The sequence below is a fragment of the Apium graveolens genome, chromosome 4 (assembly GCF_009905375.1).
Source record: "Apium graveolens cultivar Ventura chromosome 4, ASM990537v1, whole genome shotgun sequence".
Classification (NCBI taxonomy): Eukaryota; Viridiplantae; Streptophyta; class Magnoliopsida; order Apiales; family Apiaceae; genus Apium; species Apium graveolens.
Window position 1 is genome coordinate 283,902,190 of NC_133650.1, and position 19,498 is coordinate 283,921,687.

General features: G+C 34.0%; 4 protein-coding genes across 5 annotated transcripts; 3 read left to right on the forward strand and 1 right to left on the reverse strand.

Annotated features, from left to right (window-relative positions):
• Positions 1 to 3,322: 3,322 nt before the first annotated feature.
• Positions 3,323 to 5,853, forward strand: LOC141721112 (bZIP transcription factor 50-like). The gene is made up of 3 exons (XM_074523871.1): positions 3,323 to 3,675; positions 4,294 to 4,517; positions 5,413 to 5,853. Exons 1-3 carry the CDS (start codon positions 3,362 to 3,364, stop codon positions 5,682 to 5,684), a joined length of 810 nt encoding a protein of 269 aa, XP_074379972.1. The 5' UTR covers positions 3,323 to 3,361; the 3' UTR covers positions 5,685 to 5,853.
• Positions 5,854 to 6,632: 779 nt separating this feature from the next.
• LOC141721109 (mogroside I-E synthase-like) lies at positions 6,633 to 9,867 on the forward strand. Of its 2 annotated transcripts, none has more exons than XM_074523868.1 (3): positions 6,633 to 6,792; positions 7,878 to 8,546; positions 8,956 to 9,867. In XM_074523868.1, exons 2-3 carry the CDS (start codon positions 7,902 to 7,904, stop codon positions 9,667 to 9,669), a joined length of 1,359 nt encoding a protein of 452 aa, XP_074379969.1. In that variant the 5' UTR covers positions 6,633 to 6,792; positions 7,878 to 7,901; the 3' UTR covers positions 9,670 to 9,867. The 2 variants fall into 2 exon arrangements, with proteins under 2 accessions (XP_074379969.1, XP_074379970.1); XM_074523869.1 differs by lacking the exon at positions 6,633 to 6,792 and adding an exon at positions 6,799 to 6,930.
• Positions 9,868 to 10,434: 567 nt separating this feature from the next.
• Positions 10,435 to 12,678, forward strand: LOC141721111 (cyclin-dependent kinase B2-1). The gene is made up of 8 exons (XM_074523870.1): positions 10,435 to 10,761; positions 10,879 to 11,020; positions 11,288 to 11,349; positions 11,446 to 11,557; positions 11,651 to 11,744; positions 11,851 to 11,920; positions 12,023 to 12,161; positions 12,264 to 12,678. Exons 1-8 carry the CDS (start codon positions 10,541 to 10,543, stop codon positions 12,354 to 12,356), a joined length of 933 nt encoding a protein of 310 aa, XP_074379971.1. The 5' UTR covers positions 10,435 to 10,540; the 3' UTR covers positions 12,357 to 12,678.
• A 1,087-nt stretch (positions 12,679 to 13,765) lies between these two features.
• On the reverse strand, positions 13,766 to 16,628 carry LOC141721113 (3-hydroxy-3-methylglutaryl coenzyme A reductase 1-like). Its single transcript, XM_074523872.1, has 4 exons — positions 15,488 to 16,628; positions 15,210 to 15,391; positions 14,554 to 14,900; positions 13,766 to 14,263 (listed from the first exon to the last, which is right to left on the reverse strand). Exons 1-4 carry the CDS (start codon positions 16,411 to 16,413, stop codon positions 14,015 to 14,017), a joined length of 1,704 nt encoding a protein of 567 aa, XP_074379973.1. The 5' UTR covers positions 16,414 to 16,628; the 3' UTR covers positions 13,766 to 14,014.
• Between the last annotated feature and the right edge of the window lie 2,870 nt (positions 16,629 to 19,498).

The window sequence follows — 19,498 nt, forward strand, 5'->3', positions numbered from 1 at the left end:
GTGGAACAACAATCCACCAGAAAAGTTTTTAAGGTCTGTTGTGTTCTTTATTTTAGTGTTTGAATATATATCTGTCAGTATTAGCTTAAAGCAATTCATACACTTGTTTATCTTAAACACATAGCCTTTGAAACTGCTCAAAACTTGAAAAAGTTTTGAGATTTACATTCAACCCCCCTTCTGTAAATCTCATTGTTAGTTCATTAGGAATAACAATAAGACATTTGCTCCAGTTGTAAGACTTGAAGTAATAAGGATCTTTCTCGCATTTGCTGCACATTCAAATTTTAAGGTATATCAAATGGATGTGAAGAGTGCATTCCTTAATGGTGAGTTGGAAGAATAGGTCTATGTGCAACATCCACCTGGCTTTGAAGATCCGGAATTTCCTAATTTTGTACACAAGTTACTCAAGGCTCTCTATGGACTAAAACAAACACCTAGAGTTTAGAATGACACTATCAGGATTTTTATTAAACATGGATTCACTAGAGTTACTATGGCGCCTTCCAAACCCGGGTCAGAAGTTTGGGGTCCACACACACACCTTATATATAAACCTGCTTATAACAATAATAAATATAATAATAATAATATGCATGGCTTTGAGATTGTAGTTTGTTGGGTGTTTGATTGGCTAGGTTTGAGGGTTTGAGTTAGAGTGATTTGGATTTCTTGGACTTTTATCTGTTTTGTTCATTCCTCTCCATCCTTCTTTCTTTTCTTGGTATCATCTCTCCCCTTCTTTTCTTCATTTTCTTTCTTCTTTTCAACCACTTTGCTACCAACTGCTTTGCTAGACTGATTTGGATTTGAGCCATAAGGTTTTTGTTCATCTTTATTCTGTTCATCATCATTCAAGTCATATCTAGTGTTGATTTGAGTTTTGGGCAGCATTGTTTCAGCATTTCTCATATATCTGCTCATAATCTTGATAATTTCTTCATCTTTAACAATCTTCATCTTCTCGGGTCAGTCTCCAATGTCATGATCAATCTTAAGTTACCCATAACACAATATTTGGGAATCATAAACTGTTTGCATTTTCTGGTTGTAGATGTAGGCCACCTATTACTTGGCTGAAGATAAGCTTCAGGAAATGCAGCAATTTGTGCATTTTTAAGCATTCCAAGTAGTTGAGTGTCCTCTGTAATCACCCTGTTGACTTTTTCAATGATGACATCCAGCTCAGATGCTCTCTTGGATTGAAAATTTTAGAGAGATACCTGCATACACCTGTCTACACCGCAGATATATCAATCATTAGTTTATAGTAGTAGATAATATGTGCAAAGCATAGACTGAAATTAAAATATTTATAGTAAAAATATAATTTAATAAATTATTAAAGATTATTATAATTAAAAGTATTATTTAGATATGTAGTCGGAGAAAATTCAACCAAAAATTCGAAGAACATTCACATAAATATGTAGTTGTAGGGAATTGAAATCGGCGAAACCAAATAAATAAATTAATAAATAAATCTTGTATAATAATGTAGTTGTAAAGAATCGAACCCGGGTTTGAGTGATGATCAAAATTTAGTATTTTGGTACTATTATGTTGATTAATAGATTACGTGCATGTAGGATTTTTACTTTACATTTTTTTAGTAATTTAGATTTCGATTTTCTACATTTAAATGTTTTTCTTTTATATTCATGTAATTAAGTTATTAAATTAAAGTTTTATTTGTTTAAAAAAAATTATAAATTATAATATACCAAACACATCAGCAACTTATAATTAACTTATACGTAAAATTCTCCAAACACCTAAATAACTTATAAGTCACGATATTTATATCACTTGTATAATATTTTCTAACTTAAGTCATAAATTACATTTTTTAAGAAATTTCAAACAGGCACGGTAAAAATGTAATTACTTTCCTACATTTCATTTCTTTCTCCAAACATTTCATCACGTAGAACACCCAAATCAATTTTAAGATTTTAGGTTGTACAATTATTAATAACAATACAAATAATGGTACAATCCAAAAAAACTTTCCCTATCGTGACCGGGCAAATTGTTTTGTAATATAATAATAGAATACAATACTCCAACTCAAACATTAATATCACTAGTACTTTGTATAAATTTTTTTATGTGGTCCAATCCAAGTCGGCCCACCGACGATTCCTGTGAACCATGTGGAGTTTAGTACTAGTGCCAATTTATAGGATATTTACATATACAGACAGTAGTTAATTTATCTTTTATGGTACTACTTCATTCACGTTCAATCCCGCTTGAACAATTCAATTCATAGTATATTTAAATTTAAACTATTGTTTGATAATTGATGAAAAAGTCCATAGATTTAATTGTAATAAATTACTGTTAAAACCGTGAACTTGGCATTGACCGGTATCCCAGGAACGTGAGCAGGTTATTTAGTTACAGCTATCATGTTGCATGTCTGTCTTAATTTAGGCGACCAAATATAAATGTTCAATCTGAGTATACAAAATGTCTATTCATCTGTCACGTAAACTTAGGGAACTGCTGCTGAATTCATTAACATGCAAGAGATAATCAGAATTGCTCACTTGAGCATGATTCTAGACACAACCAATCAATCTCTTTGGTCCATCCCAGTCACGCACCACCACCACTATGTTGAACATCCTTTAGGAGTATCAAACAGATATTAAACCACAACTAGACCATTGAGCAACTTCTATTTAACTGACTATTTTTATTACACTATTAAAACTATAATTTACAATTAGGCACAATCAAATTTTGGTGGAAGGTACAACCTCAACCTCAGAAGTGAGAAGCTGAGAATGTACTTCCTGATGTCTAACATTCATTCAAAATAATATCTCATAACTACAAAAATTGATAATAACCTAAATTATTTTATCAGAATGAATTAGTAATTTAAATTTTAAAATCCAGAGTTATAGATCAACTTATTCAATTAGCACTTATTTAAAATCTAACCAAATATAAATAAAATCATCAAGATTTTACTTAGATTTTACATTAATCATGCCAAACTCTACCTAAAAATTAGAAATAAAATTTAAAAGTTTGTGAATCATTTAAATCTATTCAAGTCCAAATTGAATTAAATACTTGTACAATATTAACAATAATTAAAATCATTATTTAATATTACTGGTTTTTCTTACATTTTAAAATCTTAATTTAACATTCCCACAATGTTAGACAAATTCTTCAAAATTCGATTTGTAAAAGGCCTTTTTAGTTGTTTTTATTAATTAAATCGTAGTCGATGACCTCCTCTGACCACTCCTCCTCAGTAACAGTAAGAAAAATAAAACCGGGTCCCAAATATAAACAATTAAACCCGATTGTTTTTACACAGAAATTTGGGGAGACGATGTCTGATTATGCAGGACAAAAAGATGGAGAAGAGAAAGAAGAAGAAGACGATAATGATTTACTCAAAAATGTTGAATTGGAACAACAACAAGAAGCGTCATTACCCAACGACGAGGAGTGGGATTTAAGCGATTCTGAGTTTTTCAATTTCTTCATTCAACCTGGCTTCGATTCTTCTCCCCCTCCTCTTGATAATCAACCAATCATCAATAATAGGGAACCTACTGTTCCTATTACGAATCTACAAGGAGCTGTTGGTGATGATGCAAACACTATCTCTCAAATTAATCCCATTTCTAACAAACGGACAAGGTACTCCCCATTTTCTTAATTTTATATTATCCTATTAAGCTGTATACCGAATAATTACGGGTTACTTAATATCGTATCAGACCTCGGGCTGACCATTCTTTCGGTATAGTTAATAGTTGTAATTTGGATACTTGAGTATTGGCTTTAACATAGAACTTGTTCTCAGTAGTCATTCTCAGGTGTTGGCTACTTGCCTTATAACTTACTCATAAATGGACTGGAAAGTACAAGAGTTAGGCTTTTCTGGTTATTATGTTTGTTCCTATGAATAAATTACATTATGTATCCTGTCTTTGTTAATATAATTGAGCTATCAACTTGTTTAAACTCCATTAATTAAGTAGTTATTTTACATAAGTATGTAAGTTACTAATTTCTTAAGAACCTCGTCTCTTATCGATTGATTGATTATGAACGGGAGAAGAAACGTTTTAACCAAATGAATTATGTTTAAGTTTTGTTTTTAAACTAATATCTTATATCCGTTAATCTCGGAATTGATTGATAAAGAGGAAGTTTTTTGGTCGTAAGATTGATGATGTTTATGGTTTAATAAAATGATGAACAGTGATTTATAGAAACTGAATAAGTTAACTGTTACTAATGTATTCTTTCCAGACAAGAAAGAAACAGGGATGCTGCTCTGAGATCTCGAGAAAAGAAGAAACTCTATGTCAGGGAGTTGGAGATGAAGAGTAGGTACTTTGAGGGAGAATGTAAGAGGCTCGGGATGGTTCTTAACTGTGTCACAGCTGAAAACCATGCCTTACGCCTATCCATGCCAAGTAGTAAGCCATTTGATGTTTCCAGGACTAAGCAGGAGTCTGCTGTGCTCTTTTTGGGTATGAACCTGCAAATCTATCCTTTTCTGTTTTCCTTGATCCTACTTATCTTTAGGCTATAAATCTACAGTGTTTATAAATTCTATCATAGTTTTTATTAAGCATCCTACTTATCTTTAGGCTATAAATCTACAGGGTTTATAAATTCTATCAAAGTTCTTATTATGCGTCAATTTTTTAACATTTGAATTAGCTTGCTCAATTTTCTTACTAATCGAGGGCAGGAGTCTCTCCTGCTGTTACCAGAATTAAAATCGTATTTTTACACATAAAGCTTTTAATTTGTAAGGACATGGTTACCTTCTCGAGATCGCTATCCACCTAACGAGTAATATTACAAGAGTATCTTTTTGTTTCTTTGATCATCTTATCTTATATCATCAATACATTTTCTGCAGAAGTTGTTATAAACACTTTATTCTAACTATTTTAAAGCCAAGTAATTTATTCAGCCATGACTTTACTGCTATGACGTGCGCTAAAATTTCTGCTATTTATGTGATAATTTATTTTAAAACTTTTAGCCATTTAGTACTTGGTATGTTATCATTAACAGTTACCGACATTGCTTGTTATCTGCTTGCATTTTGAAGAGGTTATCTGGATAATGGATGTATAAGTGAGCCAGACTATGCTTCAGTTGAGTGGAAATGAATCATCTGGTAACCTTCAGCAATATATTTGGCAGAAATTATGCCTTTTTCTTACTAAACTAAATCCAAAGAGTTCCTTTTTTTTCACTAATTTGAATCAAACGACACTGTTTGCTGCTATCTTCACTACGATGATTGGATTCCTTGTCTTTTAAAGTTGTTTTGAGTGTGTTGGAGCTTCTTTATATGTTACCTTTAGAGACTTGCATATTCTTTGTATGTAACTTTTGATCGTTGTGCAGAATCCCTGCTGTTGGGTTCCCTGCTTTGGTTCCTGGGAGTCATGTGTCTTCACAATCTGCCAGAGCTTCTTCAATCAACAAGAAAACTTCCGTTGAGAAACGTGGACAATCAAAACTGGGGAATTCTGGCACCAAGAAAGACCGGAAATAACAGCTTGGAAGTTAAGGTATTTCAATCCTTAATGAGGGGCAAGAAATGCAAAGCATCAAGGACAAGAATGAAATTGAGGCTTTTATCTGCTCTGCAAGCTTTGATGTGTATTATAGTGTAAATTGGACAGAAGAAGATGGTGCCCTCTGTCCTCCTATATTATATAATTAAAATAATCCATCCTTGGAATTTGCAGACACCTCTGTTATATGTAGCGTAAGCGATTAAGAAATCATACTATTGTGGTGGGATAATTAGTTTTTGTGCAACAGGTTAACAATTTTCTGATGCATGCATTCCCCCGAGTTGACCTAACATTACTTGCTGGATCATAGATATAAACATAGTTTTATCCCAATTGGTAGCAAATTTTGAGGATTGCACAGAAACTGAAGCACCTAGAACTAGCTATACCAACCCTATTTTTTTCATTCTTCCTAATCCCGTGATACCTCCCACTCCCAGCACTCTGGTAATTAGGAAAACAAGAGATCAGGGGTTTAATTAATGGAGTGAAATAGTATACATTAGTAGGAGTCGGTGATCTTGAGCTGAATTATTCTGCTATTATTATGTTTGGTTAGTGATCAAAAGTGATATGGCGAAATTTATGTTGGAAGGCATGCTGGTCTGGTTTGTTTAAAAGTGATAAAATGAATTAGGTAAGTTGGCAAATGTGCTTGGATGATGAAGTGCTGAAGTGATTTTACAAGCAGGGGTAGATACATTGGCCATTGTTTGCAAATATTCGGAACTTTGTTTTTTTCTTTTTACAAAAATATTCTCAACTTTGTCATTCAGCTAATTTGTTTATTTATCTTTTGTAATATATCATACGAGATTATAAATTAACCAACGTCAAGAAGCATATAAACCCAAAATGGTAAAACAAAATCTTTTAACTTCATACAATCTAATAAAATCTGGGAAACAAATATAACACGAAATTACATGTACCTTAGCGTGTTTTTAGTTCTGCTGTTCTGTAATCTGTTGAATTTTGTGATTGAATAAATGTAGGATAACAATGCCAGAAGATAACATTTATATACGAGAGAAAAGTATGGTGCAAATAAATACAATAAAATTTCGTTTAATAAATTTGACACACGTGCGATTGATAGCACGAGAGTCGATGTAAGAAAAGTAACAACCACGTTGACAGACAGACGGAGTCTCCAATCAGGAAAACTTGTCTCCCTCACTGGACTTGCTGCTGTCTTGATTAGGTACTACTCGATCAACTTAGACTTTTGCTTCAACTACTCTTTGTGCTATTACAAAAGTTTAACCAGAAGCATAAATAAATAGCAACAGCTACATATTTATCTATCTTCATTATCTCCTACTACCTCTGTTCATCTTTGGTATGTGTTACTACTTGTTTCCTTTTGTTGTTTAATTCTGAAACTTGTCTTTTTTTCAAGATCTTGATCTTCCCTTATTTGTGTGTTTGAGGAATGTATATTTTTCTGTTTGTTGAGATTGTTAAGTTTTCATGTACCACTGCCCCGTACCTTTAACCTTCGATTTCATATTCGATTCCATTCCATTAAGGGCATGTGTTATGTTAATGATGTCGACTAGTAGAATGTCTTTTAGATGGTATATATCTTTGAAACTACCTATCGACTTGCTCACATGCCCATTTTTTCTCATAAAAGTATAGATCACTAGGAGCCTATCTTTTGGCCAATATCCACTGTTAGTGCCCCAAATATCGGGTGCACCGGAGGTCTCAGATTATGTTAATTGTTAAGTTACCAATTTCCCTATGAACCTTAAGGGTAGCCGTAGAAGGGCTATTGCCCTTTTCTTGAGTGAGCTTTGACCGTGCATACATCTGCCACGGAAATAGGGAAAACGGAGCTGGACTCAAGTCACTGAGTGTGAAGCTTATGTAGGATCAGGAGAAGAAAGCAAGCAGCGTTTAAGGTAAAGGGAGACGGGAAAAGAACAGGGCTTGATTACAAGTCATATAGCAATAATAGTATGATGTCACTAATCGAATAACTCTGCTTAGGCCTTCTTCTATGTACATCTACTTTTTGGGCTATTGACCCGATATAAATCTGAACTAACAAGGTTCAGCCGTTCCAGTTAACTGCATTAGATGTGGCTAGGGTAAAAATGAAACTGAGGCTCCAACCATTTGTTGTATGCATTTCCCTCTTTGTCATTTGAAATTGGAATTTAAGAAACTTGCATATCTATAAATGCAATTGTTTAACCCCCTTCACATATACATCTATGCGATTTATTTACTTTCAGTATTACTGTGTTCCAGCTGCTGATAGATTTATATTTTCTTTAGTTATCATCCAGGGATTCGTTTGAAATGGAAGGAAAGAAAACTTATAAAGCTCATGTCATGGTGCTGGCATATCATGGACAAGGTCATATTAATCCAATGGTCCAATTTTCCAAACGTCTTGCTTCAAAAGGCATGAAAGTCACGGTATCCGCCATGCTCTCAACTACGAAGGCTATGAAATCAGCATCTAGTGCAGTTATTTTTGAGTCGATATATGATGATACTACTGAAGGTGGAGTGGCGGCACAGGGTGGATTTAAGGCATTTCTTGAGAGGTTTGAAGCTAGTGGTTCACAGAACTTAACTGAACTCATTAAGAAACAAGAAATCTCAGAATACCCAGTGAAGTGCCTTGTATATGATGCTAATTTACCATGGGCTTTAGCTATAGCCAAGGACTTTGCAATACCAGGGGCTGCGTTTTTCACACAATCATGTGCTGCTATTGCAAGCTACTACCCAATGCACTATGAAATATTAGAGAAGCCCCTGCCTTTGCCTGCTTTTTCCATGCCAGGATTGCCACCTCCAAAGATTCCTAATTTGATGTCACTAGGTGCTGTTACAGGGAAGCATTCCCCAATAATTAAGCAGATCTGCAAGCAATTCGACGATATTGAGAATGCAGAATGGATTCTTTTTAACTCTTTTGATAAGCTAGAAGAAGAGGTGAGTACAATAATGCATCATTGCTTTGATGCACAAAAAACAAAAGCCTAATCCTAATCAACTTTTCACTTCCTTTTTTCTTGAAGTTCATTCCTTTAATATAATTGTGGCAGTACACAAAAAACTAGCTTTGTGGTTCTAGAAACTTAAATATGATAAATGCATTCCGTTTTAATGATGTCCTTTAAATGCAGAATCAATGTGAAATAAATTTCTGAAATTCATCCAAAGAGGATTGATTGAACAAGTTAGTTTTTATTTCTTGTCTATGCATAGGCCAGAAGAGTAGGTGTTTGGTCCTTTTAGTCCAACTTAATTGTATGAAATCCATTTTACTTTATGCTCAGTTTGGTAGTTTATTATTTCTGGTACATGCTTATTGTACTGATACGAAGCCTTATACATATAGGTGGTGAAGTGGATGTCAAATTTGTGGACTGTGAGGAACATAGGACCAACGGTGCCATCCGTATACCTGGACAACCGAGTGGAAAATGACTACGATTATGGATTCAATATGTACAAGCCAAGCACCGAGGCCTGCATGCAGTGGCTCAACACCAGAGAAACTGGCTCGGTTATATATGTATCATTTGGAAGTGCAGCTAGTTTGAATGCAGATCAGATGGCAGAAATGGGAGAGGCCTTAAAACAATCCACAAAAAGTTTCTTGTGGGTGGTAAAACCAACTGAGCAGAGCAAGCTGCCAGCTAATTTTGTTGAAGAGACATCAGAAAAAGGATTGGTGATCACATGGTGCCCACAATTGGAAGTGCTAGCACACAAGGCAGTAGGCTGTTTCGTGTCCCATTGTGGTTGGAATTCAACTGTAGAGGCCATAAGTTTCGGGGTTCCAGTAGTGGCAATGCCACAGTTTCTAGACCAGATGACTAATGCTTATTTGGTTGAACGAGTTTGGGGAGTGGGAATTCAGCCCAAGGAAAACGAACAAAATAAGACGACTGCCGAAGAGATTGGGAGATGCATCAATGAGGTGATGAATGGAGAAGAGATCAGAAAGAAGGCTATTCAGTGGAAGAGCTTAGCTAAGGAAGCAATAGATGAAAATGGAAGTTCGGATATACATATTGATGAAATAATTTCTCGGATCGTGGCTCTTTAATCCAAGTCCCGAGAGACAATTTTTTTCTCTTGCTGAGGAATTTACTGCAGCGCGATGCAGCTATTGCATTCTCACGGTCTAATTTGAATAACATGTTTGCAATAATAATTGTATTGTTGTTTTGTGGTGATACATTTTGATCTATTTATGTTACTGTTAGAACCTTGAAGATGAAATTTATTCACTTTTTATAATTTACTTGTGATCTTGTCACACTTCTTTCTACTCTTGATCGTTTATGATGAGTGTTCTTCCCCAGCAAAAAAATACAGGATTATATTTTTCATGGGCCATTCACGTTTGGCAATGCGGCCCAGTGAACTTTATGCTAATATTAACATGTCTGGACTTAGGTAACAGACTCAAATTTGTTTTCGGCCCGTTAGCAAAAACAGCTCACAGGTACTTTCATCTTTCGACCTAATTTTTCTTTTTTAATTTTATTAAAGACACGTATTTAGCAAAAAAAGAAAAAGAAAAACGTACACTTAAACCTCTTTTAAAATAATATATTTGGAATACAAAAAAAATATTATTTTAGCGAATTATTTATTACCTTATCAGAAGTAAAAATTACGATGGAATCATAAAAAAAATTATTTTTTTGATATTATTTCATCGAGGTTGAACAATACTATATTTTTGTTTTTCTGAATTAAAAAAAGAAACAGTTTTAAACAGAAACGGAAAATCTGTGATGGGCAAAACTGGAAATACAAAAAAGCATTTCAAAATTTGAAAAACAAGTTGCCGTTGCCTAGGGGCTAGGGCACAATAAAATGGCATAAAAATGATCCCCTTTCTCTTCCTTATCTACAAATCTTGAAATCAATACACACACTTACACACACAAATTCACCAGAGACAGTCGATGGAGAAATCATCGGTGTCGGCGATGGACGCTTTCGAAAAGCTAGAGAAAGTAGGGGAAGGAACCTATGGCAAAGTATACAGAGCAAGAGAGAAGAGTACTGGTAAAATTGTAGCCCTTAAAAAGACTAAACTCCATGAGGATTCTGAAGGCGTGCCTTCCACTACTCTTCGAGAGATCTCGCTGTTGCGTATGCTGTCTCGCGATCCACATATCGTAAAGTAATTGTCTTTTTCCAATCTTTTTGTAGATCTGTTTGGTTTAATTTTTTTAATTGAATTAGGGTTTGATTGGTTTTTAATTGAAATTAAAAATTGGATTTTTTGATTGTTTTATAGGCTGATGGATGTTAAGCAAGGGGTGAATAAGGCGGGGAATACGGTTTTGTACTTGGTGTTTGAGTACATGGATACTGATCTTAAGAAGTTCATTCGGACTTTTCGTCATACAGGAGAGAACATTCCTTCGCAGACCGTTAAGGTTTTTGAATTTAATTGGGTTTTCAATATATGTTATGCTTAAAATGTTTGTCGAACTTGTAGAAAGGGGGATTTTGAGTTTAATTGTTATTTTGATATATGATTTGTTTGAATGTTTGTCTGGGGTTTTTTAATTTAGTTGGGTATTCGAGATATGTTATGTTTAAAATGTTTGTCGGACCGGTAGAAAGGGGGATTTTGATTTAATTGCTATTTTGATATATATGATTTGTTCGTAATGTTTGTCTGATTGGTTTCTTTGATGTAGAGCTTGATGTATCAACTTTGTAAAGGAGTTGCGTTTTGTCACGGTCATGGTGTGTTGCACAGGTATAATAAGTTGTAACTGCTATCGCTCTGACGTATTATTTTGTATTGATGAAAGATGGGTTTATGTGATTATGATTATTGATGTATGTTGTTCAGAGACTTGAAGCCTCATAATCTCTTGATGGATCCAAAGACGCTTGTTTTGAAAATAGCAGATCTTGGATTAGCTAGAGCGTTTACTTTGCCGATTAAGGAGTACACACATGAGGTATCAACGTTTATTAGTCCTTCCATGTCTTTTCATTTAAATTTTTAACATTTGATTCTTTAAGTTTACTTAATCCTTTCATTCCTAGTGCAGATATTGACTCTATGGTATAGAGCTCCTGAGGTCCTTATGGGGGCTACCCATTACTCTACAGCTGTGGACATGTGGTCTGTTGGCTGCATCTTTGGTATGCTTCTCTTCAAAATGCTTCAATGTATATCATCATAATTGCATATTGTGTATTATTGATTATGGTTTTAAATTTTGTAATCTTTTTCATTTCTTAATTCTAGCTGAACTAATAACTAAGCAAGCACTATTTGCTGGAGATTCTGAGTTGCAACAGCTGCTTCACATTTTCAGGTAGTTAAATTATGATCTGATTTTGGGCCTTTTTGACTATGTATGTGCCTCCTATCGTGCTATAAAACTTATTTTACCGTTCTTTGGGAATTTCCATTGCAGGCTACTGGGAACCCCAAATGAAGAAATGTGGCCAGGGGTAAGCAGGCTAAAGAACTGGCATGAATATCCTCAGTGGAAACCTCAGCAATTGTCATCAGCTGTCTCTAATCTAGATGAGAACGGTCTAGATCTGCTAAATGTAAGTTCCTTAGCTGTTTTGAATATAGAATCTTCTGTGGTGCTGCCATATTGCTTATTCAGGTACATATGTATGTTTATCTTTGGTTTATGGTTGTTGCAGAAAATGTTGAGGTATGAACCTTCTAAACGGATTTCAGCCAAGGAAGCTATGGACCATCCTTACTTTGATGGCATAAAGAAGGATTCCCTCTGATTCTCACTGTTGGGCAGTTGATCCTTTGAATGTTTCAATGTTTTAATAATTTTAGACTTGTGATGATTTTAAGGATCAGCAGCTAATCCTACAAATTGCTGATGTTTTAGCAATGTTAGGATTGTTATGCAACTTAGTGGTTTCAGGGAGAGCAAACACTTTAGTGAACACTGCCTCCCTGCCGCTGTCCCTGCTGCTCTTCTTGAGCATTTTCATTTATGGTTAGAACAACAATGTCTTTGTCGTTTGATCCTAGCAATGTCTGCTTCCTTGTAGAAAACATCGGTTTTCAATGAATTTCATGGATTCCTTTGTGTTGTAATTGTGCTGCATAAGAATGAGTATGGCATTATAAAGAATTCAATTTGAAGATCAATGACCATAAACAAAAGTGGAGCGAACCAATAAGAGACAAATCGTAGTGTAGCTATAATAATGGCATCATACAGTAATTTTATGACTCAACTACATCACAAGACAAGACATCTGAAAAATTATAAAACTTTGAACAAAAAGACCATGAGATGGTATCTGTAGCTGAATGAAATTGCAGGCCCAAGTTCACAGCAGGTGGAACTGCATGCTGAATTAAAAGCACAAACTCATATGAAGGATCTGGGTACAAGCAGCTATTGTGCCAAAACCATAGATTTCTTAATGCTGATGTCTGTAATTCTGAACTTACAGAAGCATCTGAAACTTTTTTCTGTAACAAGAATAAATTTCAGCTTCAGGAAATAGCACTTCAAATTGTGTTTACTCTAGCACTCTAATGTATGATTTACTGCATTTTTAGTGCCTAATTCTTGATTAGTTCCCAATATAATGATTTAAGTGTATATCTAAGAACCTTCTTGCAGCCCTGCATTAGAAATGTTGCAGACTGCTGCATAAATTGTGCAAGGAGAAACTGTGTAAAGGCAATGTCTGGCCTGGTTATCACACATTACTCAAAATTGATTTTCATTTTTGTCCAACACCCTAATTCTCTAGAACATGTAGATTTTTCGATAAGTTCCCCGCCCAATCCTTTTTAAATGTTTTAAGTATCATCCTCGGTTCTTTTTGGTATTTAAATGTCTCAAATTTCAACATAGGACTGAACTTTTTATACTATGATCAATCATCAAGTGAAGACAGCTTATTGGGGAGTTCAGCGCACAAGAAACACATGAAATAGAGGATTGCACCGGATTTAGTTTCTTCTATGTTCGATCACTGCTACTGCATCAAGCTGATTAAGTCCTCAGATAAATGTAAGATGCAGAAAGAACCGAAAAACTAAAACAGTGATGCTGCTGTAGAAAAGACATGTGCTAGTCACAGTTGAACTTAAATGTTGGCTTTAACTTATTCTCCAGTTTGATTAATTGATAATTCCTCAACCTGTGGGACTGAGAAGCAGGACAGGAAAAGAAAACAGGATTGCTCTCCCGCCAATAATTGATTACAGAATTGACACAACAGTTTTCAAGGTATATTCACATGAAAATTACAATTGAAACAGAAACAACAAACAAGCACTTTTGCCTGACATGTTTTCCGACATCAAAGATAGTGCAATTGCAACCACAATGGAGCATGAATAGCATGTCCTGCTGTCTTCTAAGATATCTTGATCTTTTTTACTAGTTCTTTGGACGTGTGCTGGAAATTATTCAATTCTGGCACGCAATTGTGGAAATATCTCTATTTGATCTGTTATATTTCATGTGGCTCTTAACAAGTTGCCCAGCTGCAATGGCTGACATCAAGGAGAGTTCTCCGGCTAAGACTGAACCGGCTATTATGGTTGACAAGAGCCTGGAATTTGAACCAGGGGAATCTTTGCTTGCACCTTTTACCCCCAGTAGGTTTAAGCAAGCTGACTGAGATGCCAACTGTGTTCCACCTCCGACAGTGCCAACCTGAAAGAGGAAATACTCATGTTAGCTTCAGTAATATCAATTTAAAGTCATTTGAGACAAAGCACAATGATGTTGGTCTCATTCTGGTACATTATTAAGCTCCCTTCCTTAAGAATGGCCTATGCCAAGTTTTTTTGTAACTTTTCAAACATCGACAACCAAGCAACTGCCTAACTAGTCGAAGGTAGAATAATTATAGACTCTTTACATTAACACATGTAGGAACAATAACAATAATAGTTCAAACTGCACAGTCAATTATGAAAATAGCCAAACATTATTTAATATACCTCAATTGATGGCATGGTGACAGAGATGTGAATATCCTGGCCATCGTTAACAGCCTCCATCATGGTAATGCAATGAGAACTTTCAATATTTTGGGCAGGGTCCTGCCCCGTGGCTATGAAAATTGCTGAGACTATGTTAGCAGCATGTGCATTAAAGCCACCAAGAGAACCAGCGATAGCAGAACCAGCCAGATTCTTAAGCATGTTAAGCTCTACCAGGGCAGGCACAGTGGTTTTCAGTACCTTCTTCACCACATCGCCTGTTATAATCGCCTCACAAACGACAGACTTTCCTCTCCCTTCAATCCAATTGACTGCAGCTGGTTTCTTATCGGAACAAAAGTTTCCTGGAGATCAATAGGAAAACTTAATAGGTCGAAGACCAAAAGTACCAATTCGTAACCAAAGAGGACGTTGCAAGTACTGTAAATTAAAGGACAGCAAATTCTTAAATGTTTACAGGACACAACTTAAGATAATGGAAAATATCACTTAGACTAGGCACAACACTGAAGACATGCCAACATAATCAAAATGTATCACTGTCTAAGCATAACAATTATTAAACATCAATATAGGTTCTTGAGCCTCAATCAATCCCAAATACTTCTATTTCATCCAGTTATGTTCATACGTGCTGAAAAACAAGAACTCACCGGAAATACCAATTACATCCATATCTGGAAAATCCCTTTGAAGAAATTCCAAAACATTCTGAACACCCTTAGACACCATGTTCATTCCCATTGCATCCCCAGTGCTGCAAGTAAATCTGATATAAAGATTCTTCCCCGCCATTGAGCACTGAATTTTTTGCAACCTAGCAAACCTGCTAGACCTGCACACACAAAACACAATACTTGTTACATCACTACAAAATTTAAACACCTTCTACAACAATTAGTAAGCACAAACAAACAATAAGAAGAATTACTTATTAAAAACGACGGCGAGCATATCAAAGTTAAGAGGCTCTTCCAAGAAGAACTTCAAATCCGAAGCTCTCTTTGCAGTTGGGAACCTAACAACTGGAGCTCTAGTCATCCCATCTCTCAACAAAATCGCGGTAGCACCACCACAAGCATAAATAGCTTTACAGCCTCTATTAGTACTAGCAACCAAGCAGCCCTCCGTTGTAGCCATAGGCACTGTATACTCACATCCATTAACCAACAACGGACCAGCAATCCCAACAGGTATTTGGACATAACCTATTGGCATCTCACAACACTGCCCTAATATCGAATCATAATTAAATCCATCCAAAGGCAAACCCTCTAATGACCTCTTAGTACTCCTCTGCACCGCCTCACGCCTTATCAAAGCTGCTCTATAACAATCTCCTAATTTCGACTCCAACGAGTACGACGGAGTCTTTCCACTCACAACAGCATCAATAATCTCCTCATTTTCTTCAGTACTAATTCGAACAGGCATCTTTTCATTTTTATTTTTTTCCTCCATATTTTTATTTTCTTCCTCTATATGCCCTAATAAAACCTCTTGTTCCGCTGCCTCCTCTATATAAGGCCGAAACAAAATGGACTGGACAAATTCAAAGCCAAAGAAACCGAGGAGATAAATAAACGAGCTAAACAACGAGACAACCGCTACAATTTCAGTAAGACTGACAATATGTAGCGGTGTGGAGGTACGTATTTTCTCCCGCCAACGAAGCAGGAGAAAATACGCTACCGAAAAGAAAAGCGTGAAGAAAACAACGTTAGTGAGGTAGAGAGGCAGAGGGACAGGGTCAGAAGGTTTAAGAGGCGGTGGCGGAGATTGATAAACCGGCTTATGACGGTGGTGCAAGGTTGCACGAGGAGGTTTTGGCGGTAAACAACCCCGACGAGACTCCATTGAATATTGAATAATTAAAAAAAAGTTGATTGTTCGATTTCGGAAATTGTTGGGAACGGATCACCGTTTGTTTCGGACAGTATTAGAGGACAGGGTATGCTTAAATATGTTGTGTGTGTGTGTGTTTGGACACAGAAGATTACAGAAAAGAGAATCATACAAATCTGTAGTTTTGAATGTAAATTCAGAGGAATATCGGATTGTGTTCTTTTATGTGTCTGCATGGATGATTATATATTTATAGGGTTTCGAAATGTGTTGCGAATTGTATTTTTGGTTTGGATAAGTAATAATATATAGTTACTGGTTGTAAACATGGAGAGGGTATTAAATGTTTGGTCAAAGGCATGAGACAAACAAGTATTTTAATATATTAAAGGTTTATTTCGAGAATACTACTTCTTGTTGTTTGTTAAATTAAATCCAATAAAATAATTGGTGGTTGTTTGTTCACTGTTGTTGGGTATGAGTTCGTATCTCAACAAATTGAATGTTAATTGCAGTATTTTGAAAAAATATATTTGGGACAGGTTAAGGCGGGAGCATCTTCGATAGCGTTTGCTAAAATGATTGATTAAAATAATATAAAATAATAATTATATAAATTTTATCAAATAAAATAATTTAAATCGACTATAATAATGATTTATATTTATAATTAGAATGTGTTTCTCCGCGGGTTAAATAAATATAGCCAATAAAGATATGTTGATAATTAGAATTTTTTAATATAATTTCTATGAATTTTATTTATGATATATTTTTTTTACTTATTTTAGTTAACAGTTTTTACACATTACATGGTCCTCCCGACTTGCTTCTCAAGAAAATAAATATGTCCATACACCATACACGTGTGGTTGTATGGAGGTGAATCAGTTTTAGAAATATTTTAATTAAAATAATTTTTAAGATAATCAGGTTATTAAAATAAGTTAAACTGAATACATATATAGACAAAAAATTAGGAGAAGTGAAAGTGCATCTCCAATGACCCATAAAATTTAGCACCTTAACCCATATTTCTCCTTACAAAAGATTTACATGATTAGATTTTGTTGATTATATTTATTCAATATTCTTTTGTCAATAATATTTATTCAATATTAAACCGATACTAAGATATGATTATCATAACTAGTATTATATATAACATCCAATATTAATCATTAATCAGAAAAGATCGGACGGTAAAGATATCGATTTATGATTAATCGGAAAATCGGAGATTAAAAGAAAAATTGGATACATTTTTATATTTAAAAATTATATTTATTTATCATACCTATTTTATTAGTAATTTATAAATTAATATATATTTATCGTATAATATAATTTATAGTTATTTGAATTTAATTGAAATTCTATTTTATAGCTAATAATTTTTTTGCAATATACCGATAAGTAAAAATACATAGGGATTAATTGTATTTAAAAAAGGACGCAGTTTGATTTGTGAGTGTATACATATATCGGAAGATAGATGAAATAGAAACCAAAAACCACTAATTTTATAGCCTGAATTGAATCTCCGGCACATAAATTTTATCCAACCCCTTCTCTCTCCTCCCTCCAATTCCAACTATAACTCCCTCTGTACATCTATATGTATATACTTTTATATCTGTTTTTAATTTAATATTTTTCATTAATCAACAAACTTTATTTTAAATTCCGACTTCACTATATTTTTCTCCATCTCCCAACGATCAATTTGCATACCATACTTGCTATATTCCGACGATAAATCACTATTTATACTTAACAGAATCACTAAACCGGAATTATTATAATTTCAAAACTTTCTTAATTTTAGTAATTCTCGTAAGCATAATTAGTGATTTATCGTCTTTCTCCTGTACCACACCTTTCTTCCGGTGTCCCATCTCTCTCCCCCATCATACACCATTAATCTCCTACTCTATGTTTTTACCTTCACACAAACGACTAGTTTAGTGAATAATATGTGTAATATAGTAATTTTTTTTTATCTTTTTCACTGTCCTCCTCTTCCAATTGTTCATTTTTGGTTTCTTGTTTGGTTTTTACTCTTGAAATTGATCTTGACTTTCTTGTATTTCAATTTTTTCAAATTTTATTTTTTCTTCAACATTCTTTTGAATAATGTTTTTGTCTGTTTACAAAATTTAATAATTCAAGATCTAGAAATCTATTATATATATAATAGAGCAAATAGGGGGTTGAATGAGATATTTTATTCCATTTAAAATTACTAAATTACCCCTCATTAATAAATATAAATAATTATCAAATTTAATATCATGTATTAATTACACCTAAGTCGTTATTACTCCTTATTAATAAATACCAATAATTATCATATCTAATACCATATGTCAATTACACATAACTCATTTATATTAATAATTTTATATATTTTACTATTTATTATTGAATATTAACAACCTATAATTAGATATCTAAAATTTAATCATATTTGCCTATATATACTAAATTCTTATTTTTTTTGAAGAGTTGTATAAAATAAATTTTATTTTCAACAAATAAATTTAATATGTTAGCTAATCTGAAAACAACAATGTTAGTGTTTCAAGCAGTAAACCCAAGAAATATAAGAAATATAAAAGATTGGTTATGATGTGGTTTTATAATGAAATTGAGATCTTATTATATGACCAAATCGAATATAAACGAATATAGGTTTAAAGATTTTGAATATATGTGATAAAATATTAAAATATCAAATTCATTGCGGTTACAACAATATTTTATAATAGTAAGGTGAATTATATTTCTTATATTAACCGGTTTAAAGATTTTTTATAGGTATAAATAAAAGATTTATAAGATTACTATAGTGTTACAAAAATCAGCAATTTCGTCGATAAATTGCTGGAAGGCAGTCAAATGATATTATAGAGCAAAAGCGGAGCATAAAATATTTTTACCATTTTCCGTCGGCAATTTTTCGGTCAAAATTCAACGAATCAAGCACATGACAAGAGAAGAAGACAAGAAAAATGAAGAGAGAGGAGTAAAGATTATTAAGATTCTTATTATTTTAATGAATAATGCACACATCTCAAGTATAATCATTTTACTT